Raw genomic sequence first — 22,995 nt, 5'->3', positions numbered from 1 at the left:
CAACGTACATTTCCTCAAGTTTATTGTTAAAGCTGGACTCTGAAAAATAAATATTGTATGTCTTGTCAATCTCCCAGAAGTAAATACAGATATTAGTATTTGCTTGTTTGCATTTGATGATCAATGGTTTCAATAATTTTGTGAATTAGTTTTGTTAACCTTGAACTTTTACTTGATATAAAACTATTCTAACATTCCAATGTTACTTTTGTGTTCTTGTACTACTTTATCATATTTGAATTTACACGACTACATAATAGCTTTATTAAATGAAATGTATTAAAAAAAATCATGAAAACAACGAGTTTTTAATATTCACACTTCAATTTAAGATACTTAATATGTGTCTACTTAGTAGGTCCTTTATTCATGCTGCTGCAAGCTAAGATTGCAGATAATCTCATAGTGCAGCTATTAGTGGCCTAAAGTCAAAAATAAATCGGAGATCTAGTTTTCATTTTTCTAAAGTTATTTCTTCTTTTTAATGGAAAGACTTAATTTTTCTATGATCTTAAACTAAAGATATATATATATATATATATATAAAATATACCAAATTTTTTTTTAATCAAGTGGTCTTAAACATATCATGTGGAAGATAAATTTAAAATTGGACAAAAAAAAAAAAAGAAAATTCTTTAATATTTCAAAATGAACTAAAAGAAAGACCCAATATAATTTATTTTTTAATTAATTTTTTTTTAATAATAATTCTATTATTACTAAAAAATAAATAAAAACAAGATCATCAAATTTGGGCCTCATTTTTTAAGGCATTGAACCGCCCCTGCTAGGTCCTTAATACTGAATCCTGCGTGAAACATTAATTCTCCAAATATAAATTTGAAAGCAATTCGTAACATAATTCTAATTATGTAAAATGGAAAGGAAAGCAACAATAACAAATAATACTAGTAGAAAATTAAATGAAAAGAGTGTGATCGAATCAATATAGAGTTGGTGTGACCCAAGTTGGAGGACAAACAAGACTTAAAGAGACACCCTTGTAGTGTGGGAACGGGAAGATGGTGCCATCAGCTAAGTTGAAAACACCCATATCCAGGCCACCACCTTCTTCAAATGAAAGGTATGATTCCCAATAATCATCGGTAAAATAAATATGATTTGGCTTGATTCCAGGAAATTGAACAGAGCGAGAAGCATTATGACCAATAAAAAAAGCTCTATCCCCTAATTCTTTAGGTTGCGTCAATTTGCCAGTAACTAAATCCACCTCAAAAACTCGAATATTTGTTGTCCCATAGTTAGCTCCTCATCAAGATCATCAAAAATACCATCTTGGGTAAGTGTCAATGGAATCCTCTCGCTATCATTTGTAATGCATCTTAACCCAACACCGTGACACAACTATAAATAATGTTCCTAGTACTATGTACAACTCTTCCCCATCATATTCCCTTGCTAGTTGTGCAACTACTTGTGTGTGATTTGATTCAATATCACAAACTAGAACTTGACCCCTCCAATCAACTGCATAAAATTTGCCATCAAAATGTATGACATCACGATGTGCAACGTGAGGGGATTTATTTATAATCCTGGTCCATCGCAAGTTGCCTGGCCTCCAATAACTGAGGAACTTGACACCTCCCTCAATTACCATGAGAACGTAGTCTGATGTCTCAGAAGGACTAGCAGACAAAACTGCCTTGTGAAAATAGGTCCACAGATCGCCAGTTTTGATAGTGAGTATGATAATTTTTGATGGTACTTTGATGGGGCAATTCGATATGAACACCAGAGAAGGGATGTAACAAACTAATTTCACCTTCATCTTTTCCTACCGTAACAAGCCATCCCATAGTCTCCATACATCTTTTTCCGCTGGCTTTTGGAATCTTCTTCTTCATAATCATGCCGCCATTATAAAAACTGACCAACTGTCGACTTGAATTGCCTTTTTCCTCGGCTAACATCAGCCACGGAACTCTACGCAAATTAGTGTTAAAATTCTCGTTGGTGGCCGCACATCGCCACGATTGCAGACAGAGGCGAAATTTAAGTAATCTTCAATTAAATTGAAACGCTTAGCTATGAGAACCAGCATATCATAATTAATTTCTGACCAATCACCCATCTTTAATTAATTGGATTATCATGTACTGATCGACTTCCTTATATAGTAGGGAAGATATTAACAATTTATGGGAGGAATTGGATTTCTTTTTGTTAAATTGAAACGCTTAGCCTATGAGAATCAACATATCATAATTAATTTCTGACCAATTTATGATTTTAAGATATTTTAAGTTGTTAGTTATTTTTGTTTGCGCAAATTTAAGGGAAAATTGTACATAATGACAAACTATTAATTCAAATTAAATGGTATAATCACACTTTGATTTAATTGTGCCCTGTAGCAAACTGTGTGCCAGTCGCCTCTCTCCCTCAAACTCTTGCTCGCCACTCTCCCTCTCTCGCTCTCTATCTGTCGCTCACCTCTCTCGCTTTATACAAACATAAATGTATAAATTGTGTTTCTGTTTGTATAAAACGAGAGAAAATTGTATATACACATGCAAATACATATATCTTCATCCTATACACTTATAATTATACAATACAAATATTCCCCTGTCCAGTTCTCTTTTGCCTTTCTCTCTTTCTTGCTTTATACAAACACAGATTATACAAAATACAATGTATATACAAACGTTTTATTTCGATTCAATTGTATACAAATTCAAATTTTATACAGATATACAAACACATAAAATTAAATTGAGAGACTCTCAACGATTTATACAAACGAGAGGCTGACAACAATTTATACAAATAGTCTGCCAGCGAAATTATACAAATCTGAAGAGGAGCCAGCGAATTATACAATTGCTTCTTTTGTATAAATGTATAGCGAAATAGCCTAGTCATAACATGTTTGCTATGGAGCGCAATTATGTAAACTTTGTTATAGTATACAAATATGAATTTTGTGTTTGCTATATGTGAAAATTGCTCCAAATTTAATGTGAAGAGGCCAATTAAGATGTACATAAATAAAGTATTTTCCATCATTGATTGTTGATTTTTTACTCAAAGTAGTTATAAAATATAAACAAATATTATCGACATTCAAAATAATAAAGTTATAACTAAAGAATATGAATTTAAAACTAAAAGTCATAGCTAAAACGGATCCCATAATTTCGAAATTATTATACACTAATTAAATTAAAGTAGAACAAAAAAATTTATTTTTTTTCTGAAACACGCTGAAGCAGGTATGTCGACGGAGACGTGCTTGCTTCAACGTGAATTTAAAACTAAAAGTCATAGCTAAAATAGATCCCATAATTTAGAAAATATTATACATTAATTAAATTAAAGTAAAATAATTTGAAACATGCTGAAGCAGGCACGTCGACAGAGACATGTCTGTCTTAGCATGAAGTCTCTCTTATATAATAAGAAAATACTTTAAATATTTTAAACCCTCGTTTGACTATGATTTTAAGAGTTATTTAAAAATATATATATATATATATATATATATATTGTTCATGAAATTTGATTGATTTTTTAAAATATGTTTTCACAAAATTTTCAATTCCTAAAATTTATTCTCTTTTTCAAGTAAAAACATGTTCAAACTCGGTTTTAAATATAAAAAAATATTAAGAAAGTTCATATATTTATTTTTAAAATTTCAATTAAATTTATGATTTAACATTAACTTAAATGTTAGAAGTATATGAGTTGGACTCAATTTTGACATAAGTGCTAATTAGTTATTTTAAACCGTTAATATTTAATCATCAAAGCTTAGAAATTTTGCTAGATCGTTAATATTTAATCATCAAAGCTTAGAAGTTTTGCTAGTAGCCTAATTTAAATACATGCGTATGGATAAACCATAAAATTATAAGTATGTGATATATATAAAAGGTGAATTCATGATTTGAAGACGAAGATTGCGCCACCAACGGCCAATGCATATTAGTTAAATATGTTACTCTGCTAAATAAAGTTTACTTTGTGGATTGGTGGTTTTAAATTTTACTTTACACCATGAGGTTCACAAGTTCAAGACTAGCCATCCCCTTATTTCATTCAATATTTTTAAGCTTCACAAATAAAAATGAAAAAAAAAATGAAAAGTTGTAAATGGAAATTCGAACCTAGTTCTCTCGCATCAAAATATGCACGCTCTAAGCCAACTCAGCCAAATGGTTTAGATCTTTGGATGCTTCATAAAATATATATATATATATATATATTAAATGATTAATCACTTATTTATGTAAATAATTTAAAATATATATATATATATTGAAAGCACTGATGAGAATATTTTATTATGTTCAAATGTTTTATTAGAACAAAAATCAAAATTCATGATCTAAATAAAATATATTTGTCAAGTCTAAAAGGATATATTCGGTTTATTTTTTAAAAAAGGGGAAAATGGTCAAATATGTCCCTAAACTTTTCGAAAAGGTCTAGATATACCCCCAATTTAAAGTTTGGCTCACTCATGCACTCGCCGTCCAACTTTTCGTCTAGATATCCCCTTATGGGAGTTAAATCCCAAATGGAATTGTCACGCCATTTTTACATTATCACGTGTCATTTATATTAAAGGGAAAAGGGTCACATATACCCCTAAACTATTCGAAAAGGTCTAGATATACCCCCTTTTAAATAAATTACCCGACCAGTTTTCAACAAATTTTTTCGGTAATTTTCGAAAATGAGTAATTGACTAATAAAAAATAGGAAAAATATGAAAAAAAAAATATAAAATTAACGCAAAAAATTCTCAAATAAATATAGTAACCTTAAATTCAACAATTTCAACAATTTTTATTTTTTTCGATAAATCACGAAAATGAGTAATTGATTAATAAAAAATATGAAAATGACTTTATGCTGAATTTTTAGGTTATATTTTTCATATTTTTTATTAATCAATTACTCATTCTAGGGATTTATCGAAAAAAATAAAAATTTAAAAAAATTGTTAAAATTGTTGAATTTAAGGTTACTATATTTATTTGTGAATTTTTGGCGTTAATTTTATATTTTTTTTCATATTTTTTATTAGTCAATTACTCATTTTCGAGATTCACCGAAAAAATTGTTGAAAACGGGTTGGGTAATTTATTTAAAAGGGGGTATATTTAGACCTTTTCGAATAGTTTAGGGGTATATTTGACCCTTTTCCCTTTAATATAAATGTCACGTGGTAATGTAAAAATGACGTGACAATTTTATTTGGCATTTAACGCCCATAAGGGGATATCTAGACGAAAAGTTGGACAGCGAGGACACGAGTGAGCCAAACTTTAAATGGGAGGTATATCTAGACCTTTTCGAACAGTTTAGCGCCAAATTGTTGGAAGTTTTCCAAAGAGTACAAAGGAACGCAAAGAAGTATTAGAAAAAAGAATAAAAGTACAGTATCATTTACTTCCGGTTTACTGGTTAGTACCCGACCCGCTACATCACACGAAGAACGTGCTTTTTAGTGTGTTTCAGTTTTTTACCCATAAACACGCCTACACACTTTGCTGCTGCAGACAGAGAGAAAGAGAGGAAAAACATGGCGTCCTTTGTTGACGACGAGTTTCAATCGGCTAACATATTCATACCGGAAGAGTGGTCCGATGCTGCCGACTCTATAGCTTATGATTCTAACACTTCGCCGCCGCCGGTTGCGTTTGTCTGCGGTCCCAAAAATAGCGGCAAAACCACTTTCTCTCGCCTCCTTGTCAATGTTCTTCTTCAGAGGTATCTCTTATGCATTTTATCAAACATATGGCAGTCAGTCAACTAGTAAACTTAACATTTTAGCTAACAACCTGAATTTTCTTAGGAGTATGAGAATAGTGTGAAATTATTATATCTGTATGTTTACTGAATTGATGGATTCGTGCTATGTATTGTATCTTGACTTAATGTATCACTGCTTATGTTTTTTGTTTGCAAGTTTGAAATTTGAGAATGAAGTTACCTGTTAAAATTGTTCCTTCTTTTGAGCAACAGTCACAATTTTCTGCTTTCTTGTTTCCTTAGTTTTTTTTAATAAAAAGTAAGTATATAGACATTCTGCTTTCTTATTTCATTGTTACCTTAAAATGTTGTTGATAGTTTAAAATGCAAGTTTAGACCAATTTGAAAACGGAAGATAGCTCTAAGAAAAACAAAATTTGAACAATGTCTTTTCCTGTTATTTCCATTTTGGCTCGTTTTCCTTCATAAGGCATTTTCATTGGTACTTATGTTGACCACAATTTTTTTCTTATATTTAGTCATCCAAAATATCTATGAAAAATCATTAAAAGCTTCGACTTGTCAATAGCTAATGAAAGAACAAAAATTGGGTATATACCAATACCTATTACTTGTAAAAAGATGTGATCGGAAGAAATAACTCTTGGGTCTAGAATAAAGAAGAGAATTCTTCTGGGCATTAAATTCAAGGATTGCATGTTATGTTCTAGATTAAACATGTCTAATTAGGAATAATCGATAGGCTACTATTAAAAGACAACTAAGGGTTCATTGGAAATTTTAAATCTGATTGGAAGATGCTTATTTCGGATGGGTCACACCAACAGGATGAAGCAAATGACGTGGCATCATGAATTTTTTACCTCACATTAATTGTCCTTGAGAGGCTCTGTGCCCTTTTTGTCTGAATTGAATAATGAGCAACAGCCACTCTTCTCTGTATATTGATACCTGTGGATGATCATATTTTTCTGTTATTACTGTTGGCTGTTATTGAGAGGTGGTGTACTTTTTGTCTGAATTGGATAAGTATAACCTGATCATAGTAGGTTTTGATAACTTTGATTACAGAAGTACAGGTTCAGATAATTAACTGTCTTTGGCTTTCAGATACAAGAAAGTCGCTTATTTGGATACAGATGTCGGGCAGACAGAGTTTACTCCACCTGGTTTATTATCGCTTACCACAATTGACAAAATAACTTCAGGTACACATCATTCCTGAACTATTAGATGTTTGTATTTGAGCTTCCCTAGTGCTGCTTTTATTCACTGTCATCTTTTTTTCTTGTCTTTCTGCGTCAGATCTGTCAATTCCATGCCTAAAAACTCCTGAGAGGTATAATTTCTGAGCCCATGTTTTGGAAAAGCAAAGTTTTGGTCATTTATTTACTTCTGTTGTTACTTGTTTAGCTAGCAAAAGGACTCTTTTCAGTCTCAGTTCTTGGAAGAGTTTAGAACCCTTCTTTCCCTTTCCACTCTCACCATCTTTGTCCTTCTAAAGGAAAAAATACGAAGAGTGATATGATATTTTTTTTAACCATGCTCAATATGATAGGTAATTGTCTTTCCCTGTAAAGAGGGTAAATTTAAATGGAGAATGGTCGTCTGGACTCCAGTAGCAAACATACTTAGCATTTGAGATTGTGTGCCATAGGTTTAGGGTTATTTAAGTAATCTAGTTGTAGATTTCTTGTTTAGCAGAGAACATTGACATTTGAGAAATTAAGAGGTGTCCATCAAACACATTGGATATTGTCTAGGTCTTGCTTGAAGGGAGATGTTTTATTAGTTTGTTGCATGAAACTGGAAAAGCTACTTTCTTTTTCCTTGGGAAGTTCTGTAAGCTACGTTGTGCATAAACTGTATAGTAGTTAAAATATACGACACTTGAATGAAAGAAATTTCATCCTGTTAGCAAGGCCGAAATTTACTTGATGTTGATTTTGACTCCAATTTTTTCTTTCAGATGCTTCTTTTTTGGTGACATATCCTCTAAAAGGGATCCCAAAACATATTTGGCTTATATTTTTGCCTTGTATGATCACTACCGGAGAACGTACCTGTTGAGCAATGGTGGAAGTCCTGGAAATGCTGGGGTGCCCCTTGTCATTAACACAACGGGCTGGGTCAAAGGCAAGCTCCTATATTTATTTACTTGCTCTCGATCTAATTTTGGCTAGTGTGGTACGCTTTTTCATTGATCTGGTCACAGTTTTCATGATCAAGTCTGATTCTGCTTTCCTGGTCTTATAGGTATTGGCTATGACATTCTTGTGGATATTATCAAATACATCTCTCCTACCCATGTTGTTAAGATTTCCATATCGTCTGTGAGCAAGAACCTTCCAGCTGGTGCATTTTGGTTGGATGATGATAATAGTGATGTTGCAACTGTAGTTGAGGTCAACTCTGCTCGTCGGGACTCTTTTAACAGATCGTATGAGTTTATCTTTTCTTTCGTTTTAGTTTTTTTTATCAGACAATTTAACTTTTCTTTCTTGTAAGTTGAAATAAATTCTCTTGAGAAAGATGCTTTTCAATGTATATTAATATCTCTATATCTTATCCCTTAAAATGACAGAGAGAGATAAATAAGAGGGAGAGAAAAGAAAAACACTTACAGGCTACACACACCACATCTCAGTTCATATTCCTTAAACAAATTTCAGAATTTATTCTTAATTGACGGAGTTTTCTGTGCTCCTTCAACAATTTATATCTCCCTTGTTTCTTAGTCCTCTGATATGTTTTCCCAGGGTTCTTGTACAGAAGGATGCACGTCTTTTGCGTGATCTACGTGTCATGGCCTATTTCAGACAATGCTTTCCAAGTGATATGAAAATCACAACAATCAAGGAACTCTCTCGAGCATTAGCTGCTCACCCTCCATATGAGATTCCTATATCAAGTATCAAAATTAAACACCTTCATTGTGAGGTAGGCTTACCAATGGTGAATGACCTGCTCTAGATGCAATGCTTTGTTACTTTGATGGTGGACAAGGGCATTGCCTTCCATATATGCTGGATCTTCTGGCCTGTGGCATTTTCTATTATTGCTTCCTCCCTTTCTCATATATTCATTATTCATTTAGTTAACTATCGTTCCAGTCTCATTCAAACAAGTACATCTAGATATTCCTCTCATGTTCTGATTAGTTCTACATCTGTATGCCAGGTTCCTAAGAGTGAGGTTTTGTACAGCTTGAATGCAACTATTGTTGGCTTGGCAGTTGATTCTGAAAATTTTCCGGACTGCATGGGCTTGGGTAAGTTATTGCAACAAGATTCCCACACGTGTGCTGTGATATTGCCAGTTTTGTTGACCTCTCTAAAAGAAACTGTCAGTTTTGCTTCTTTTGAATGGACAATTAGTTGCTTTCTTTGTCTAGGAGGTCTTCAGTATTTCTCGAATGGTCACAGTGTTTATACATGTGGAATTGTAAATGTTTATCTTCAGATAGGGTCATTGAAGAATCACGAGAGCGAGAAGCATGAACATGGTGTGGATGTCCTAGTTTTAAAATGAATACAGTTAGTAAAATGTACTGTGCCCTATTGCATCACTTAACAATGATCTTGCCTGATGGATCGATTTGTGCAACATCAAATAGTCACTTGTATGTGATGATGCAGAAGGTTGTGTTATCATTACTGATTGTCCGCATCGAACATTATTCATACTACTAGCTCTGCTGCCTTTATTAGCTAGAGGAATTTTGCAATGCCCACTAAAGACCTAGATCTAGACATGTCTGTTTACTGTGAATGTCAATGCCTTATGTTTCTAATATGCTTAAACTTGATGTTGTTATTGAATGCCAATTTCCTCTCATTGTTTCCTTTCTCTACCTGCTTTAAACTGATCCAGGAATCGTGCGTGCCATTGACACTCTCAAGCATGTACTCTATGTACTTACCCCTGTTCCAAAAAGCAGTCTGCAGAAGGTGGATCTTCTATTGCAGGGCTTTGTCGAAATTCCAACTTGTTTGTTGCAGGTAATTGCCAATCTATTCCTCCATGTGCCTTGTTTTACTATTTTTCTTTGCTTTGCCTACATTACCTGTTTATTTGTATGACTTATGTTGAGTAAGAAATTAGAAAACAAGAAATACAAGGTATAAAAGACACATTTTAAAACAAAAAGGTCTAAAGGAAATAATAGAAAACATGGAAATGTGACACTGCATGCTGTTTTGTTCTCTGGCATGATTTACTGGAAAATTATGAAGTTTTACATCCTGCATCCTTTCGTCTAGGATATATTATAAGTAGTCCCTGTATTTAGAAGGTTGAAAGATAGCCTGTTTATATACATTGCAGAAAAAACTAGTGTTCTCTTGGTACGATGCTATCCCTATCTTTTTCTCATTAAGAAATGACGATCATGGCCTATTTTTTCCCTCTAAACATTTTATAATAGGGAGAGGGGGAATTCCATCATGGGATTCAATCTTTATCACAGGTGAAGGATGAAGGGATCGCACCATGTGAGATACCTGAAAATCCCTATGATGGCCTAGCTTGAAACTTTGTTTTCAGGAACTTACCAGAAAACAAAAGAAGAAAAGGAGAAAAGGGAAAATAACAAAAGAACGAACTTCATTTTCAGGAAGTACTAGAATGAGTGTATAGTTTGCATGGCAAGTGCATCTGCTGATGAACCTGTAGTACACATACCTGATCCGTTCTTTTCACTTGGGGCTAATGATGTCGACGAAAGCATTTAAAATGAAGAGGGTAACTTCTGGGGAATTACTGAGAATAACTTCTTTTTCATTTTTACTTCTCAAATTTTGTTGACTTGCTTTTCAATTGTAACTCTTTCAACTTGTGCATGACACACTATAGAAAGAATGAGAATTACAATTGTCTGATAGATTTTCTGAATACTTTGTCTAATGCTTAGGTACAAGGCTGCATCTCACCTTACATGTCTGCCGATGTATTGCCTTCAGCTTAGGCAATAACTGGGGCTCGTCTCTCTGGATAACTTCACTCTATCTTGTACAGCTTAATAGAAGTCATTCGAGAAGGTTGGTTATGCTAAGTTATATATACTTCTTGAACAATCGCCTTATTTATGAGGTAGGTTTAAGAAACTTGTGAACTATCGGCCTCATAGGTTGCTACTTGGTTTGTAAAACTTAATTAAGTTTAGGATTTAGGGTGACAATTGTGTCTTTGTTGGGCAGAAAACTTTCTTCCGTGTATGTACAATTTAATCTGTTGGAGTCATCTTGTTATTTTGGAATTTCTGGTCATCCTAGCATCGGTTGCTCTACCATTTATGATGGCTTGACGCACAGTCAGTGTACTTGATTTGTATCCTCGTCTGCTGTGGCTTTCTCTGATGAAAGCCTTGAGGAGTTGGAGAAGCTTGTCTAAAGTATGATTTTGGTCCAGAAGCCTAAATTGGTACTATAGCCAGCTCTTATCAAGGCGTTAGCATTATGTTTTGACGGAGTATTTCATCCCCTCATATAAAAGAGGAAATGAAAATGGAAAAAAGAAAAGATTCTAGTAAATTGAGGCTTTGAGAACCAAATAAATGTCTCTGAGTGGGAAAGAAAGATAAGTAATGCATGAGAGGATTAGGACCATTATATGCTCACTCACACCTTCCACTGTGCTCGTTTAATGAATGACTAAGTTACATTATCTGCTAAACAAGCATGTGTGTACAAGTACAACTGCTGTCAATGAAATTCATGTCGTAGCATCTGATGAAACAACAAGTCTAAAATAGATGGTCAAGGGAGGTGGATATCTTACAAATATATAACCATCTATATGCATTTACATTAGACAAAACTAGTTGTTCGTTTCTCATTTAGAGTCTTCCTGTGAATCCATAATGCCTTTTGCTGGATTATTTCAAAGTTGTCTGGTTCCAAGCCAATTTCACCTGCAAAAAGCAGTATTAATCACTACCTGTAAATCAAGTGTTTGCATATTAAGCCATATACCTTTTCAACAAAAGCTTAGAAGTAGTATACTTTTGGGAGAAAAATACTTTAAAATAGGAGGATCAAATGTAGAACATACAGTTAATTCTTATCAAGAAAGTAGATGTTTAAAGCAATCATTTTCTTTGGATCCTTTACTTGGTCCATTGCAGAATGATATTAACACATCCCAATATGTATTCACTTTCCTTCCAAAATTTGGAAAGAAACTGGCTTATGCCTAGTGGATATACTAGCATGCAATAGAATATTACCTGAAGAACCTCAAGCCTCTAGGTAATGAGAAGTAAAGCTCTGAGGAAATGCCAAAGCTGAAGCCCTCAGGGCTCCTTCTTAGACTGTACATCCTAAATGTGGAAGAAGAACAGGAGAGAGGAAAAGAAAAAAGAGAACTGCAAAAAACACTTGTTACATTACTGACTCCTGCTGCAATTAGCAGTTAAATTGCAACACTAAATGGAAATGATGAATGGATACACTTGTGTTCTCAAATTCAATTACCTATGAAATATTCAAGTTGGTTGTAGCAGCATCTTGGTAAACCAGGCGCTTAAGAGCGCGACCACAAAAAATTGTCAGCAATGTTCTGCAGACTTCTAGGAGCATTAAGCTTCCAGTGATGAGGGAACTGACAATTGACATGAAACATAAATGCAAAAATTGATTTCTGAAAACACGACCAACAAGTTTATGGTTGGAGTTAAATTTTAGCTAAAGGGAGAATATGGATGATTCTGTAGCTCTTGAACACTCATCTTTGGAAAATTTACACCACACATAACGACATAACTTTCTAAATCTTATCATTTCGCCGCTTTAAAGAAATTCTAGTACATTAGAGTATCACTTAAGAAGAGAACTCACTAGGGAAGAATCACCTTTTTGGACAGAAGTCATGCATCTGCAACTTCTGTTGCTGTATTGGTGTATCTAAGTTCCCGCAGATGTTGAGCTATCTCATTCAAGAGTTTGGTTCCTTCCCTGCCCCTCTGTAATGTCATGGCGGCGTGTTTCAAGAAGCCACTTTCTGCTTCAACAGCTCTCAATCTCTCTCTAAGTAGAGAAACTTCTCTTGTAAGTATAACCTTATTGTCATTTCCTAAAAACAAAACTTGACATTTAGTATCTGTAGTCTTTACTTTCACCAAGAATGAAAAGAAAAAGAAGGCTGGTAAATAGGGAAAGCAAAGACTCATATGTACCTTTGTCTTGAATAACATTTGATTCTAGCACATGAGATTCAACATCGGGAGGTATTTTGATCTTCTTTTCAAGGTTTGCTAACAAACCCTGTAGATAAGATCTCTCGTTCTCAAAATCAAGGTTTGATTCATCAACATTTTCATCTCTGTATTCCCCAGGACGTTCAATATGGAACTCGTTTACTCCATTATGATCTACTTCACGAGGGCTGCTACAGTCGGATCTTTCATCGAAGGATGATGCAGACTGAGACCTCAACTCTTGATAATCATCATCTGCATCAACTTCACAGACCTCACTACCGACTTTCTTGATAACTCCATATCTCTCCCTGTAGGTATCCATTTCAGCCTCCAAGACCTTTATCTCTTCCTCTCTCTTTAAAACCAAGTCTTTCATGACTTGCAAGGCCTCTTGGTCATATTCTGCCTGCTCTTCCATCATTCTCTGATACTGTAAGGCTTCCATTTGTACTGCTGCCTTCTCTGCTTGCAAACGCGTGATCATGGCCATGGCATTGTTTGCTGCCACAGCAGAGGCACTTCTTTCTTCATCCAATTCCATGTATAATTCCATAAGAGACTTTCTGTCCAGACGAACCTGCCTCTTCAAGCTATGCAGGATGTCATCATCTGCTTCATTTACTGCACTCGTGTCATTAGCATCTGAGATGAATTCACTCTTATCACCACCCAATTTTCTGGGCTTATTAGGCCACTTTGGACTAGCTTGAGCGGAGTCTGTCAATGGGATCCCAAAGAACTTGTTTCTTGCAGAAACTGGGGTTTTGCAAGATTCATCATGTATGTCCTCGGGATCTGGTAGCAGCGGGGCAGTAGCAGCTTTAGTATCCTCTTTACCTGCTACACATTGAAAATATTAGTTTACTCTCAACACCTCCCCCCCAAATATTATAACTATCCCTTCAACAATGACAGTCTTGTACGTGCGCTATCAGAGAATGAGATTGTTAGTCATCTTGATAATTGTGAGATTTAAGTTGTATAACACTGACAGTTGATAGATGTTAAGCTCTAATTGTAAAAGTTGCAGAGTTAAGATGAAAGAACTTCCCCCTTTCTTTCTTTCTTCTTTTTTCTTTTCACCTCACCACAGATAATGCATAAAATTTTAAGCCAAAAGTAGTCGAGACAAATAGATACCTGCATTCTGGTGTCCCTCATCATCTGGTAGAATCGATTCATTATCTGAGGAAAACTTGAGCTTTGTGTACTGGATATGAGGCAATTCCATATTTCCCGATTCCTCATTTTTCCACGTTAATGGAGATCGAGGAGATGAGGCAGGAGCTTGAGAATAATGATTTCCATTTATGGATGAGTTCCTGACATATTTAGTCCTCAATTTCAGAGGTTCCCCACAACAAGAACAGTTCCGAATGACAACACTTCCAGTTTTGGTAGCCTCTTCTTCATTCTTAACTGATTTTATCGACATTCTCTTATCATCATCCACAAAGCAATCAATGTCCTTGTGCAAAATCCCAACTAATGACTTGTACTTATCACAATCTGCTTCTTTCTCTGTTGCAAAAGAGAGAAGACACCCTTCACACATGTTTCTTATATCAGAAAGCTTCTTGTGGACATGACAATACGCGAGGGAAGAGATGTCCTTCTTGTGACCCTCACAAATGGACTCATTGTAATAGAAACTAGAGTTCCTCTTTATGAAAATGTGATCGATCCTTGTGCAGAGCAAGCAGGGGACTTTCAATTCAAAAAACTTTGCGAATTCATTGGTGAAAAGTGCAAGAAAACCATCAATGAAAAGAAGAAGGATCATCACCCATTCAAGAACAGCATATACACAGAAAACCCCAACTCTCCCAAGCTTTTGTTCAACCAAACATTTGAAAGATCGCGAAGCCATTTCTTTTTTTACCTTATAAAAACACCCCTAAAAAAATTCAAGACAAAGATTGATGATCAAAAGGCAAAGAATGAAATGAGATGGATCATGATCTTGGTGGCTAAAATAAACCCCAGAATCATGATCATCCTCTTCTTTCTTTTTTTCCTCTAGTATCTGTGAAGAAGGAAGAAAGAAGTTAGTTTTCCCTAATGCAAAAGTTTCAAAATTTTCTTTCTTGTTTAACTAATTAATAGGAAAGTGCTTGACGGATGAATTAACTAAATTAACGGTGCTCGCATACACGATAGAGAAAAATTAATATGATTTGATGTAAATAACAACTATGAATATTTTTATTTTATTTTGTACAACTAAATATTGCATTTTACTTTTATCCTACTTTAACAACTAACAAGAACCCATATTTATAATGTAAATAGAGTTAATAAAGGTGCACGTTAGTTTGCTTCGACATCGTAGTTATAAAAGAGAAAATGTATGGTATAACATGTGGCCAATTAATCCTACGCTATTTCACGAACGATCCATATAAAAATCATCTCATTAGTTCCTACCTTCCGAAATTGGTCAATCAACACAACCAAATATTATCAAAATACATTTTCGGTTCATATTAAATGAGTAGTCGATATCGGTTTAACTTTGAGTCTATGAGTTCATGACTTTGTTTTTCAATAATTCACTCTATAAGGATTCTAAATTTGAGATTTTATGCACAAAAAATATTCGGTTAAATAAAGGTATTTATGCGTTGAATAACGATTCAAGATTAGCCTCATAAAAATATATTCGTAAGGAGGTTCTGTCACGTAGAAAATGTTCTTTAGTCTAAGCTAGTTGTAACCAAGAAATCACTGATTTCTTTTGATAGATCAGAAAGAGAAATATATTTAATAATGTGAATTATAATTATAAATATATTTGTTCTATACTAGCCAATAAGCCACAATCTATTACCATTACTATCACCATTCACTTTTACATGTCAATCGTTTTTGCTTCTCGCTTTTAGTATATCAAAGAAAAACATATTTTTTTCATCCACCCTCAACACTTATGACCCATTTTTCAAATCATCTTTTAAAATTTAAAAGATTATACATCAATATTATAATAAAAAACTTCTGGTAATTTTAAAATATTAAATTACTCCAATGGTTAACCGCGTGTGTGTAACGGACAAGAGGCGATTAGATGACCATTCCTTGGGCAGTGTCACTGTCCACCAGCCGCTTCTTCCCCACCAGCTCCGCTATACTCCGCCGTCAAACCTCACCGTGTTCCGCCACTGCCACCATGAGCACCGCCGGAGAACAGAACTTCACTTCTGACCCTGCCCATTTGGACACAATTTTCAAGCAGAAAAAGGCCCTCCGTTTGGTTGTTAAAAGAGATCTCAAATCCATGGATCCGACCCTTAGATCCGAAGAAGGTACTTCTTTTCAATAAACGTAGTAGTTGTAGACATTGATTTAATTTTCCTTTTGAACGTGTAGTGATGCTTTGATTTCTATGCGACTGGTTAGATGAAGCTATACAAAGGATTGTAATGGAGGCCCCGTGGTTTAAGGCTTGCAAGGGATTGTGCGCTTACATAAGCTGTAGTGCCTTGCGAGAAGTAGATACAAGCCGAATACTATCTCATATTCTCAGTAGCCATTCAGAGGTGTGTTTCAGAATTGCATTTGAAAATTAGGGGATTTTTGGGGTGTTAAAGGGCAGGAGTATTCTGTTTAAATCTTTTGTTTGTAACAATTCTGAGGCTCATAGGCCATCACTAGGAATTCTATTTAACATCAGTTAGTTTGAGATTGAGTCGTGGTTGATTGATTAATCGATAGAAGGAGTATGCTATATTGGATATCTGATATGGTAAATACTTCTATACTAATATATTCTAAATTACTAATGAGGAACTAATTACCTAAAGACTAGGCGGTGTTCATACCTGACTATTGGAAAGGCTATTTTTCTTTATGAAGCACTAGGTGGAAACATTATTACAAGTCTCAGTTTTTTTTTTCTTCATTGTTAAGTGTTTAGCTTGTTATAGACCTTAGTTCTTGTTCTCTTTTTACCATTTTCAAATAAGATTAGGTTTTGCAGATGCGAAAGAAGCTATTTGTTCCAAGAGTGGAGGATAGGAACAGAAACATGCGAATGCTTAACATTTCAAGCACTGAGGATTTGATTGCAAATTCAATGAACATTCTGGAACCAGCTTCATTAGATGCTGATGGAAATGAACGCGAAGATGGTACATTTACTTTTCTTTTGTAACAAATAGTACTTTTTCTTCTCACTGCTGTAACTGTTCTGACTGCAGTAATAATAGGTAGATGCACATAATCAACTCGTTTTATTTTAACTTTCAATAAGTTCAAAATGTGGAACAATTTCATTCTCTGTCTCAACGTCGTATTTTAGTGTGGAAATTTGTGTCATTTCAGAAAATCCTCTAATGGTAGTTACTATGTTAGGATATCCTTGCTTTATGTTTTAATAACTTCCTTGAAGTGCATTTCTTGAATAAACTATCTGGAACACCTCATGTTAGATGTAGTTGTCTGTTTCTTGTTTAAAATGAATCTTTTTTTTTGTTTGTTCTCATATATGTTGTTACAATTACATAATAGTTGCTAGAGCTCCCTTTGGAAACTATGCCCCTTCCTTTTAAATATTAAATGCCAGCCAAACTAGTTAGTTTCTATAGCTAACAGGATATGCTCTGTGAACGCAATTTCCACTCCCCAAACTCATGGTTATCTGGTGAACTTTTTGACCGAAAACATATTCAATGTATAGTCTAGATATAGTATACACTTTGGGTGTGCCTCAGCACGACTGGAGCAATTGTCTATCACTGGCAACACATGAACAGAATAATAAAGGTGAAAGCGTTAAAGAATTTTGGCTGCTTTGATTGAGGAGTTTCAAAGATTATAATATGCCTGACACAAATGGAAAGGGGCATAGCAGGTTTTCAGGTTCATTTGTATAAGATGAAAAAGAGCGTAATATATGTTTAGGTTCATGTTTACAAGAAGATCTTTTGGCATCTCTGGAACTGATACCTTTTCCTCGTGTGCCATTGTATTGTACTGTTGTTGAAACTTGAAAGAAGTGTCACATTTTACACTTATCCGAACAAGGAGGCGGAAAATGGAGAAACAAGAGCATCTGCTGTTCTTTGAGTCCTACTTCATTAAAATACTAACCAAGTAATGGATGCATTTTCTGGGGGTTATGTTTGGATTTACACCTAATATCTTGGATATGTTTGTTGGTACATACATTTATTTTTTTCTTTGAAAGGTGAAAACGCGGGATTATGGACTTAATGCTAGTAACTGAAAGACTTTTTGTTGTTGCAGTCTTGTTCGCCAATGAGCCTGTTGATTTGTTAATTTTACCTGGTAAGTATGTTAATGTCTGTCATTAATTTGTGAAACGCTATATGATTCAAAGCTTGGAATAATTGGTAAATATATTGCTTTTGGAAATTATAAATTTACTTTCTCTCATGAAGGACTTGCATTTGACAAAGCTGGAAGACGGTTGGGCCGCGGTGGAGGGTAGGTTTTATCCCTTTTTCTGTTTATTCTTGTTCTGCAAAAGTAACAGTTTTGATTAAGATAAGATAGAGAAGAAGTACAAGAAAGGAAGAGAAGAGTGACCTATTAATGAAAAAAGGAAAAACAAAATAACAAGAAGAGTAATTACATGGTTTTCCCTGCTGAGTCGTTAATAAAATTTACATTTCTGTACTCTTGTTGATGATCCTTTGTTTTTCATGGTTTGACAAAAACAGATACTATGACACCTTTTTATCAAGATATCAAGAGCTTGCCGAGAAGCGAAATTGGAAGCAACCTCTCAAAAGTATGTCTCTTTGTCTGCTTCTTTCCAGGATTACATGCAACAAATTTTGCTTTCTATAGTAACTTTTCACTTTGGTCCGCAGTTGCACTTTCTTACTCAGTTCAAATAGTGGATGAGGGTACTATACCACTAACTCCAAATGACGTTCTCGTGGACGCACTTGTATCACCTTCTGGTGTGATAGCTATTAGTCCAGCTGCTCTAGAGATTTGCCAGTGAGCAAAATGCTCTTAAATAACTACACAAGCCGCCGGACCGTTCTCATCACAGCAGCATCAGAGAGAGATTGGGATGGAATCAGCCCTTAGTAATTTGTGATCAATACTATTGCTTCTAGAGTCATGTCATGAGAAAGATTAAAGGCTCGTTCTGTTTTCTTCAGAAATAGCATCTCCAGGAAGAGCTTACTTTGGTGCAAGAATGTCTTTGAAAGTTTGGTAGCATGTGTGTCAATTGAGTTGAACCATTCATTTGTGGGCAAATTTGAATTGAACATATCAGTTTCTTTCTAGAATCTTTGAAATACATGTATTATTAATATTCTTACTCAGATCATATAGTTCATACTATGCAATACCAAGGAAAATATACTATTGTTAATATCGTTATCGTTAACACAACGTAAAAAATCCTCAATTGACTTGAATGCTATATAACACTGGAGTTGAAAAAAGTTGAGTTTATCTAGTTCCAAAATAGTACTGTATTTTTAGTATCTTTACATCTTTTATCTGAATATTACCAACCAAACACTTGACTAAATTCATGTATGGTTTCGTAAATTCAATAGATTTTCGAAGGTACTATTGACGGTCATTTATATGCAGCATGAAGTATTCTAATTACGTTATGAAAAAGTAATATCCAACGAACATGGACGTATCATCCCAATAAAAAATGATTAGGATCATATCAATGTCAAGCTAATAAACGACTTTTTCCAGATTGAGAATTTTAGTTGACCATGTCAAAGCCTATTTAACAAAAATATTGCGCACCGGTAGGTTCAACTACTCCAGTTTCCTCCAATTTGATTTTTTTTTTTTTTTTTTGTTCTACTAATAGTCAAGCTAAAAGAAAAGGCCAAAGAGGTTAGTTTAGCTGGGTTGATCTTTTCTTAATTTGATCTTGAGTATTTACATGTGTTTCTCTGTACATTATGGAACAAGTCCTTGTATGATAAAACTTTATTTAGATGTATGTATAACTAAAATGACCTAATCAATGATGTTCATTTGAGCATGAAGGTCCAAGAAGTCAACTTTCCTATCTATTCCAGCAGTTAGATGGTCAAAACCTGCTGATAAAGTATTCAAGTAATGACATAATTATATCTGGAAACTAAATTAACAAGGCTAGCTCAATTGAAAAAATAAACTTTTGACAATTCACATATGAAGAAAGTGACTGATGGCATGACATGATGGACTTGTCAATCTCACTGTAGAAAATGTGGTTGTGATTCCAATAGGATTTGGACACTTTCAGCTAAATGTTTGAGATGGAAGGTAATTGATCAATATTTTCCCTTTTTTCTTCGTGACCTATCACAACTTAAGCACATTACACGTATTGTCCGCTTTGACCCAACAGACTATACAGATTTATCTTTTGGGCTATGCCCTTGTAAAACCCTTCACTTTTCTCACATTTGGATGTGGTATTCGCCTAAGGTGTTATGTGTACGGTGTACTCCATATTCAGAAGCATGTCAGCCTAGAAGTCTGTCAGTCCTTCTCTTGACCTGTAGGTGTCACTTGACCCTCTTTCAATACGAGCCCCCCTGACCATAGCAGGGTCTTGACAGAAGTCTCTATTGAGTTGTTGTACCATAGGAAGGGCTAGGATGAAGAACTACCTGATAAGAAATGAGTTGAACGGTTCGTAGCTTTGACGAATGGTAAAATAATCCATAGAGGTCGTAATCCCCGAGTTAAATTTACTATAAGTTGATTGACTATTTCCTGATGAAGTTGAGACATTGCATTTTTCTATTGTCAAAAAGGCTAACTAACCTCAGCTAAATTTCCTTTCTTTATGATTTGATTTTAGCATGTTGCTTTCTTGAAGATGAAATGTCACCAAGGCTAGCTTGACAAATAAATAGCCCTTGAACTACTATGTCATTAGTACATTGTCACACACTATTCTTTAAATTTCAAGTTTGATCATTCAATGGCTATTCGTGTGACGTTCTTGTTGCTTATTCTGGTAGTCTTACCTTTTCCTTCTCATTGTGCTGATCCTGATCCCCTACAGGATTTCTGTGTTGGAATTCTGAACGATACATCAACATCTATTAACGGTTTTCCTTGCAAGCCTGCTTCCCAAGTTACTTCAGATGACTTCTTCTTTGATGGCCTAACCAAAGAGGGAAACACTGACAATGTATTTGGATTCACTGCAACTGTGGGAAACGTTCTTGCTTTCCCAGGGTTGAACACGCTAGGTCTCTCAATGAATAGAGTTGATTTCGCCCCAGGAGGGCTAAATCCACCACATTCACATCCTCGTGCAACTGAGACCGGGGTAGTTATTAAAGGGAAACTCTACGTTGGATTCCTGACAACAAACAACGTGTTATATTCCAAAGTATTGACTGTAGGGGAGATGTTCGTGGTGCCACGAGGGCTTGTGCATTTCCAAATGAATGTTGGGAAGGAGAAGGCAATGACAATCACAGCTTTTAACAGTCATTTGCCAGGGGCAGTAGTCCTTCCAACTACACTATTTGCTTCTGTGCCACCAATTCCTAATGATGTGTTGACTAAGGCCTTTCAGGTTGAAGCTAGTGTCATTGATGACATCAAATCCAAATTTGGTTCTTAAAAGTATAACAGCTGAAAGACAGAATGGAAAATAAAAGCCTAGAACATAATTTTGTGTTGTCAGGTTTATTAGTGTATTTGTCCAAACTTTAATCTGGTACATAGATATCCAGGTATGTATTGTGTAATAATCAATAATGCAGAAGGGCAACAAGAATTCTTAATTTATTCATTCGTAAGTGTCAATTTGGGTAATCAGATCATTCTCTTCATTTACGATTACTCATATCAGAAACTCATGATTCATGTTTACACCGGGTGTGAGTAATGTTTCGTTCACATTAGTGGATAAAGTTGCAAGTATACATATCAGTTTCTTCATAAATTTTTGAAATACATGACATACTAGATACAATTGATAGTTGGATATGGTTAATATTTTTGAACAAGAATGCATCTTTTCGAATCAAATAAGCTTAAGCGCATTAATGGGATTCTCTCAAGCCTTTGTGCAGTCTCTTAGCATTTTGTTGGCTCTATATAGTCCTATCACCTCTAGTATTGGATGCTATTCAACAGTAGAGGTGAATTTTTTTTATATGCAGCATGGAGTATTCTAATTAAGTTATGGAAAAGTAATATCCAACGTAATCATCCCAATAAAATTGATTAAGATCATATTCAATATCAAGCTAGTAAACGACTTTTTCCAGTCTTTGAATTTTAGATGATAATGTCATGACTATTTAACAAAAATATCCCGCAGAGAAAAGAAAAGGGGTTAGTTTAGTTGAAATGATCTTTTCTTCATTTGATCTTTGAGTATTTATATGTGTTTCTCTGTACATTATGGAACAAGTCCTTGAATAATAAAGCTTTATTTAGATGTATAATTAAAATAACCTAATCAATCATCAATGATGTTCATTTGGGCATCAAAGTGTGTTGTTACAGATCCAAGAAGTCAGCTTTCCTATCTATTTCAGCAATTACAAGGTCAAAAGTTGCTGATAAAGTGTTCAAGTGAACAAGAAATGACATAATTATTAGTATATCTGGAAATTAACATCACTATTAGTAACTCAACTGAAAGAATAAACTTCTAACAACTCCACATATGAAGATAGTGACTGATGGCTCAGTGCAGAAAATGTGGTTGTGTTTCCATGTTTGAGATGGAAGGTAATTGATGGAGTATTCTTCAATATTTTCCCTTTTTTTTCCATGACCTATTACAATCCAAACACATGACACGTATTGTCAGCTTTGTCCTAACAAACTTAATGAATTTGTCTTTTGGGCTACGCCCTTGTAAAACTCTTCATCATTCTCTCACAGTTCGATGTGGTATTCACTTAAGGTGTTATATGTGCGGTGTACTCCATATTCAAAAGCATGTCAGCCTAGAAGTCTGTCAGTCCTTCTCTTGCCTTGTAGGTTTCACTTGACCCTCTTACGATACGAGTCCCCCTGACCATAACAGAGTCTTGACTGAAGTCTCTACGGGCATGTTGTACCAT

At 34.7% G+C, this 22,995-nt stretch overlaps 4 protein-coding genes and 1 pseudogene across 6 annotated transcripts; 3 read left to right on the top strand and 2 right to left on the bottom strand.

The window, feature by feature from the left end:
* Positions 1-946: 946 nt before the first annotated feature.
* LOC125831100 (F-box protein SKIP23-like) lies at positions 947-2,098 on the bottom strand (annotated as a pseudogene).
* Positions 2,099-5,360: 3,262 nt separating this feature from the next.
* On the top strand, positions 5,361-11,011 carry LOC125831123 (polynucleotide 5'-hydroxyl-kinase NOL9). Its single transcript, XM_049510308.1, has 9 exons — positions 5,361-5,751; positions 6,865-6,962; positions 7,060-7,093; positions 7,724-7,890; positions 8,011-8,194; positions 8,514-8,694; positions 8,935-9,025; positions 9,628-9,755; positions 10,667-11,011. Exons 1-9 carry the CDS (start codon positions 5,564-5,566, stop codon positions 10,718-10,720), a joined length of 1,125 nt encoding a protein of 374 aa, XP_049366265.1. The 5' UTR covers positions 5,361-5,563; the 3' UTR covers positions 10,721-11,011.
* Positions 11,012-11,387: 376 nt separating this feature from the next.
* LOC125831122 (probable myosin-binding protein 5) lies at positions 11,388-15,017 on the bottom strand. 3 transcript variants are annotated; one of them, XM_049510307.1, is made up of 6 exons: positions 14,093-15,017; positions 12,929-13,789; positions 12,605-12,825; positions 12,228-12,354; positions 11,981-12,118; positions 11,388-11,665 (listed from the first exon to the last, which is right to left on the bottom strand). In XM_049510307.1, exons 1-3 carry the CDS (start codon positions 14,820-14,822, stop codon positions 12,620-12,622), a joined length of 1,797 nt encoding a protein of 598 aa, XP_049366264.1. In that variant the 5' UTR covers positions 14,823-15,017; the 3' UTR covers positions 11,388-11,665; positions 11,981-12,118; positions 12,228-12,354; positions 12,605-12,619. The 3 variants fall into 3 exon arrangements, with proteins under 3 accessions (XP_049366264.1, XP_049366263.1, XP_049366262.1); XM_049510306.1 differs by having other exon boundaries at positions 12,591-12,825; positions 12,929-13,792; positions 14,093-15,016; XM_049510305.1 differs by having other exon boundaries at positions 12,929-13,792; positions 14,093-15,016.
* A 958-nt stretch (positions 15,018-15,975) lies between these two features.
* LOC125831574 (5-formyltetrahydrofolate cyclo-ligase, mitochondrial) lies at positions 15,976-19,218 on the top strand. The gene is made up of 7 exons (XM_049510735.1): positions 15,976-16,257; positions 16,352-16,491; positions 16,932-17,082; positions 18,200-18,241; positions 18,355-18,400; positions 18,637-18,707; positions 18,790-19,218. The coding sequence occupies exons 1-7, from the start codon at positions 16,020-16,022 to the stop codon at positions 18,924-18,926; spliced, it is 825 nt and encodes a 274-aa protein (XP_049366692.1). The 5' UTR covers positions 15,976-16,019; the 3' UTR covers positions 18,927-19,218.
* Positions 19,219-20,848: 1,630 nt separating this feature from the next.
* On the top strand, positions 20,849-21,700 carry LOC125831212 (germin-like protein subfamily T member 2). Its single transcript, XM_049510399.1, has one exon. It carries the CDS (start codon positions 20,883-20,885, stop codon positions 21,534-21,536), a length of 654 nt encoding a protein of 217 aa, XP_049366356.1. The 5' UTR covers positions 20,849-20,882; the 3' UTR covers positions 21,537-21,700.
* The last annotated feature ends 1,295 nt before the right edge of the window (positions 21,701-22,995 follow it).

Source organism: Solanum verrucosum, unplaced genomic scaffold, assembly GCF_900185275.1.
Source record: "Solanum verrucosum unplaced genomic scaffold, falcon-dt-bn FXZP01000049.1, whole genome shotgun sequence".
NCBI classification, from domain to species: Eukaryota; Viridiplantae; Streptophyta; class Magnoliopsida; order Solanales; family Solanaceae; genus Solanum; species Solanum verrucosum.
Note: the sequence above shows the minus strand (reverse complement) of the source record. Positions and strands in the feature narration are given on the sequence as shown.

Bases quoted from the DNA above. Each gene is read 5' to 3' on its own strand.
- LOC125831123 (XM_049510308.1), top strand. From the start codon at position 5,564: ATGGCGTCCTTTGTTGACGACGAGTTTCAATCGGCTAACATATTCATA. The intron at 9,026-9,627 runs GTAAGTTATTGC...AAACTGATCCAG, and splicing joins TCCGGACTGCATGGGCTTGG to GAATCGTGCGTGCCATTGAC. The intron at 9,756-10,666 runs GTAATTGCCAAT...TCTAATGCTTAG, and splicing joins TTCCAACTTGTTTGTTGCAG to GTACAAGGCTGCATCTCACC.
- LOC125831122 (XM_049510306.1), bottom strand. From the start codon at position 14,822: ATGGCTTCGCGATCTTTCAAATGTTTGGTTGAACAAAAGCTTGGGAGA. The intron at 13,793-14,092 runs GTATCTATTTGT...TTCAATGTGTAG, and splicing joins TGAGGGACACCAGAATGCAG to CAGGTAAAGAGGATACTAAA. The intron at 12,826-12,928 runs GTACATATGAGT...TTTTGTTTTTAG, and splicing joins AAATGTTATTCAAGACAAAG to GAAATGACAATAAGGTTATA.
- LOC125831574 (XM_049510735.1), top strand. From the start codon at position 16,020: ATGACCATTCCTTGGGCAGTGTCACTGTCCACCAGCCGCTTCTTCCCC. The intron at 16,258-16,351 runs GTACTTCTTTTC...GCGACTGGTTAG, and splicing joins GACCCTTAGATCCGAAGAAG to ATGAAGCTATACAAAGGATT. The intron at 17,083-18,199 runs GTACATTTACTT...TTGTTGTTGCAG, and splicing joins TGGAAATGAACGCGAAGATG to TCTTGTTCGCCAATGAGCCT.
- LOC125831212 (XM_049510399.1), top strand. From the start codon at position 20,883: ATGGCTATTCGTGTGACGTTCTTGTTGCTTATTCTGGTAGTCTTACCT.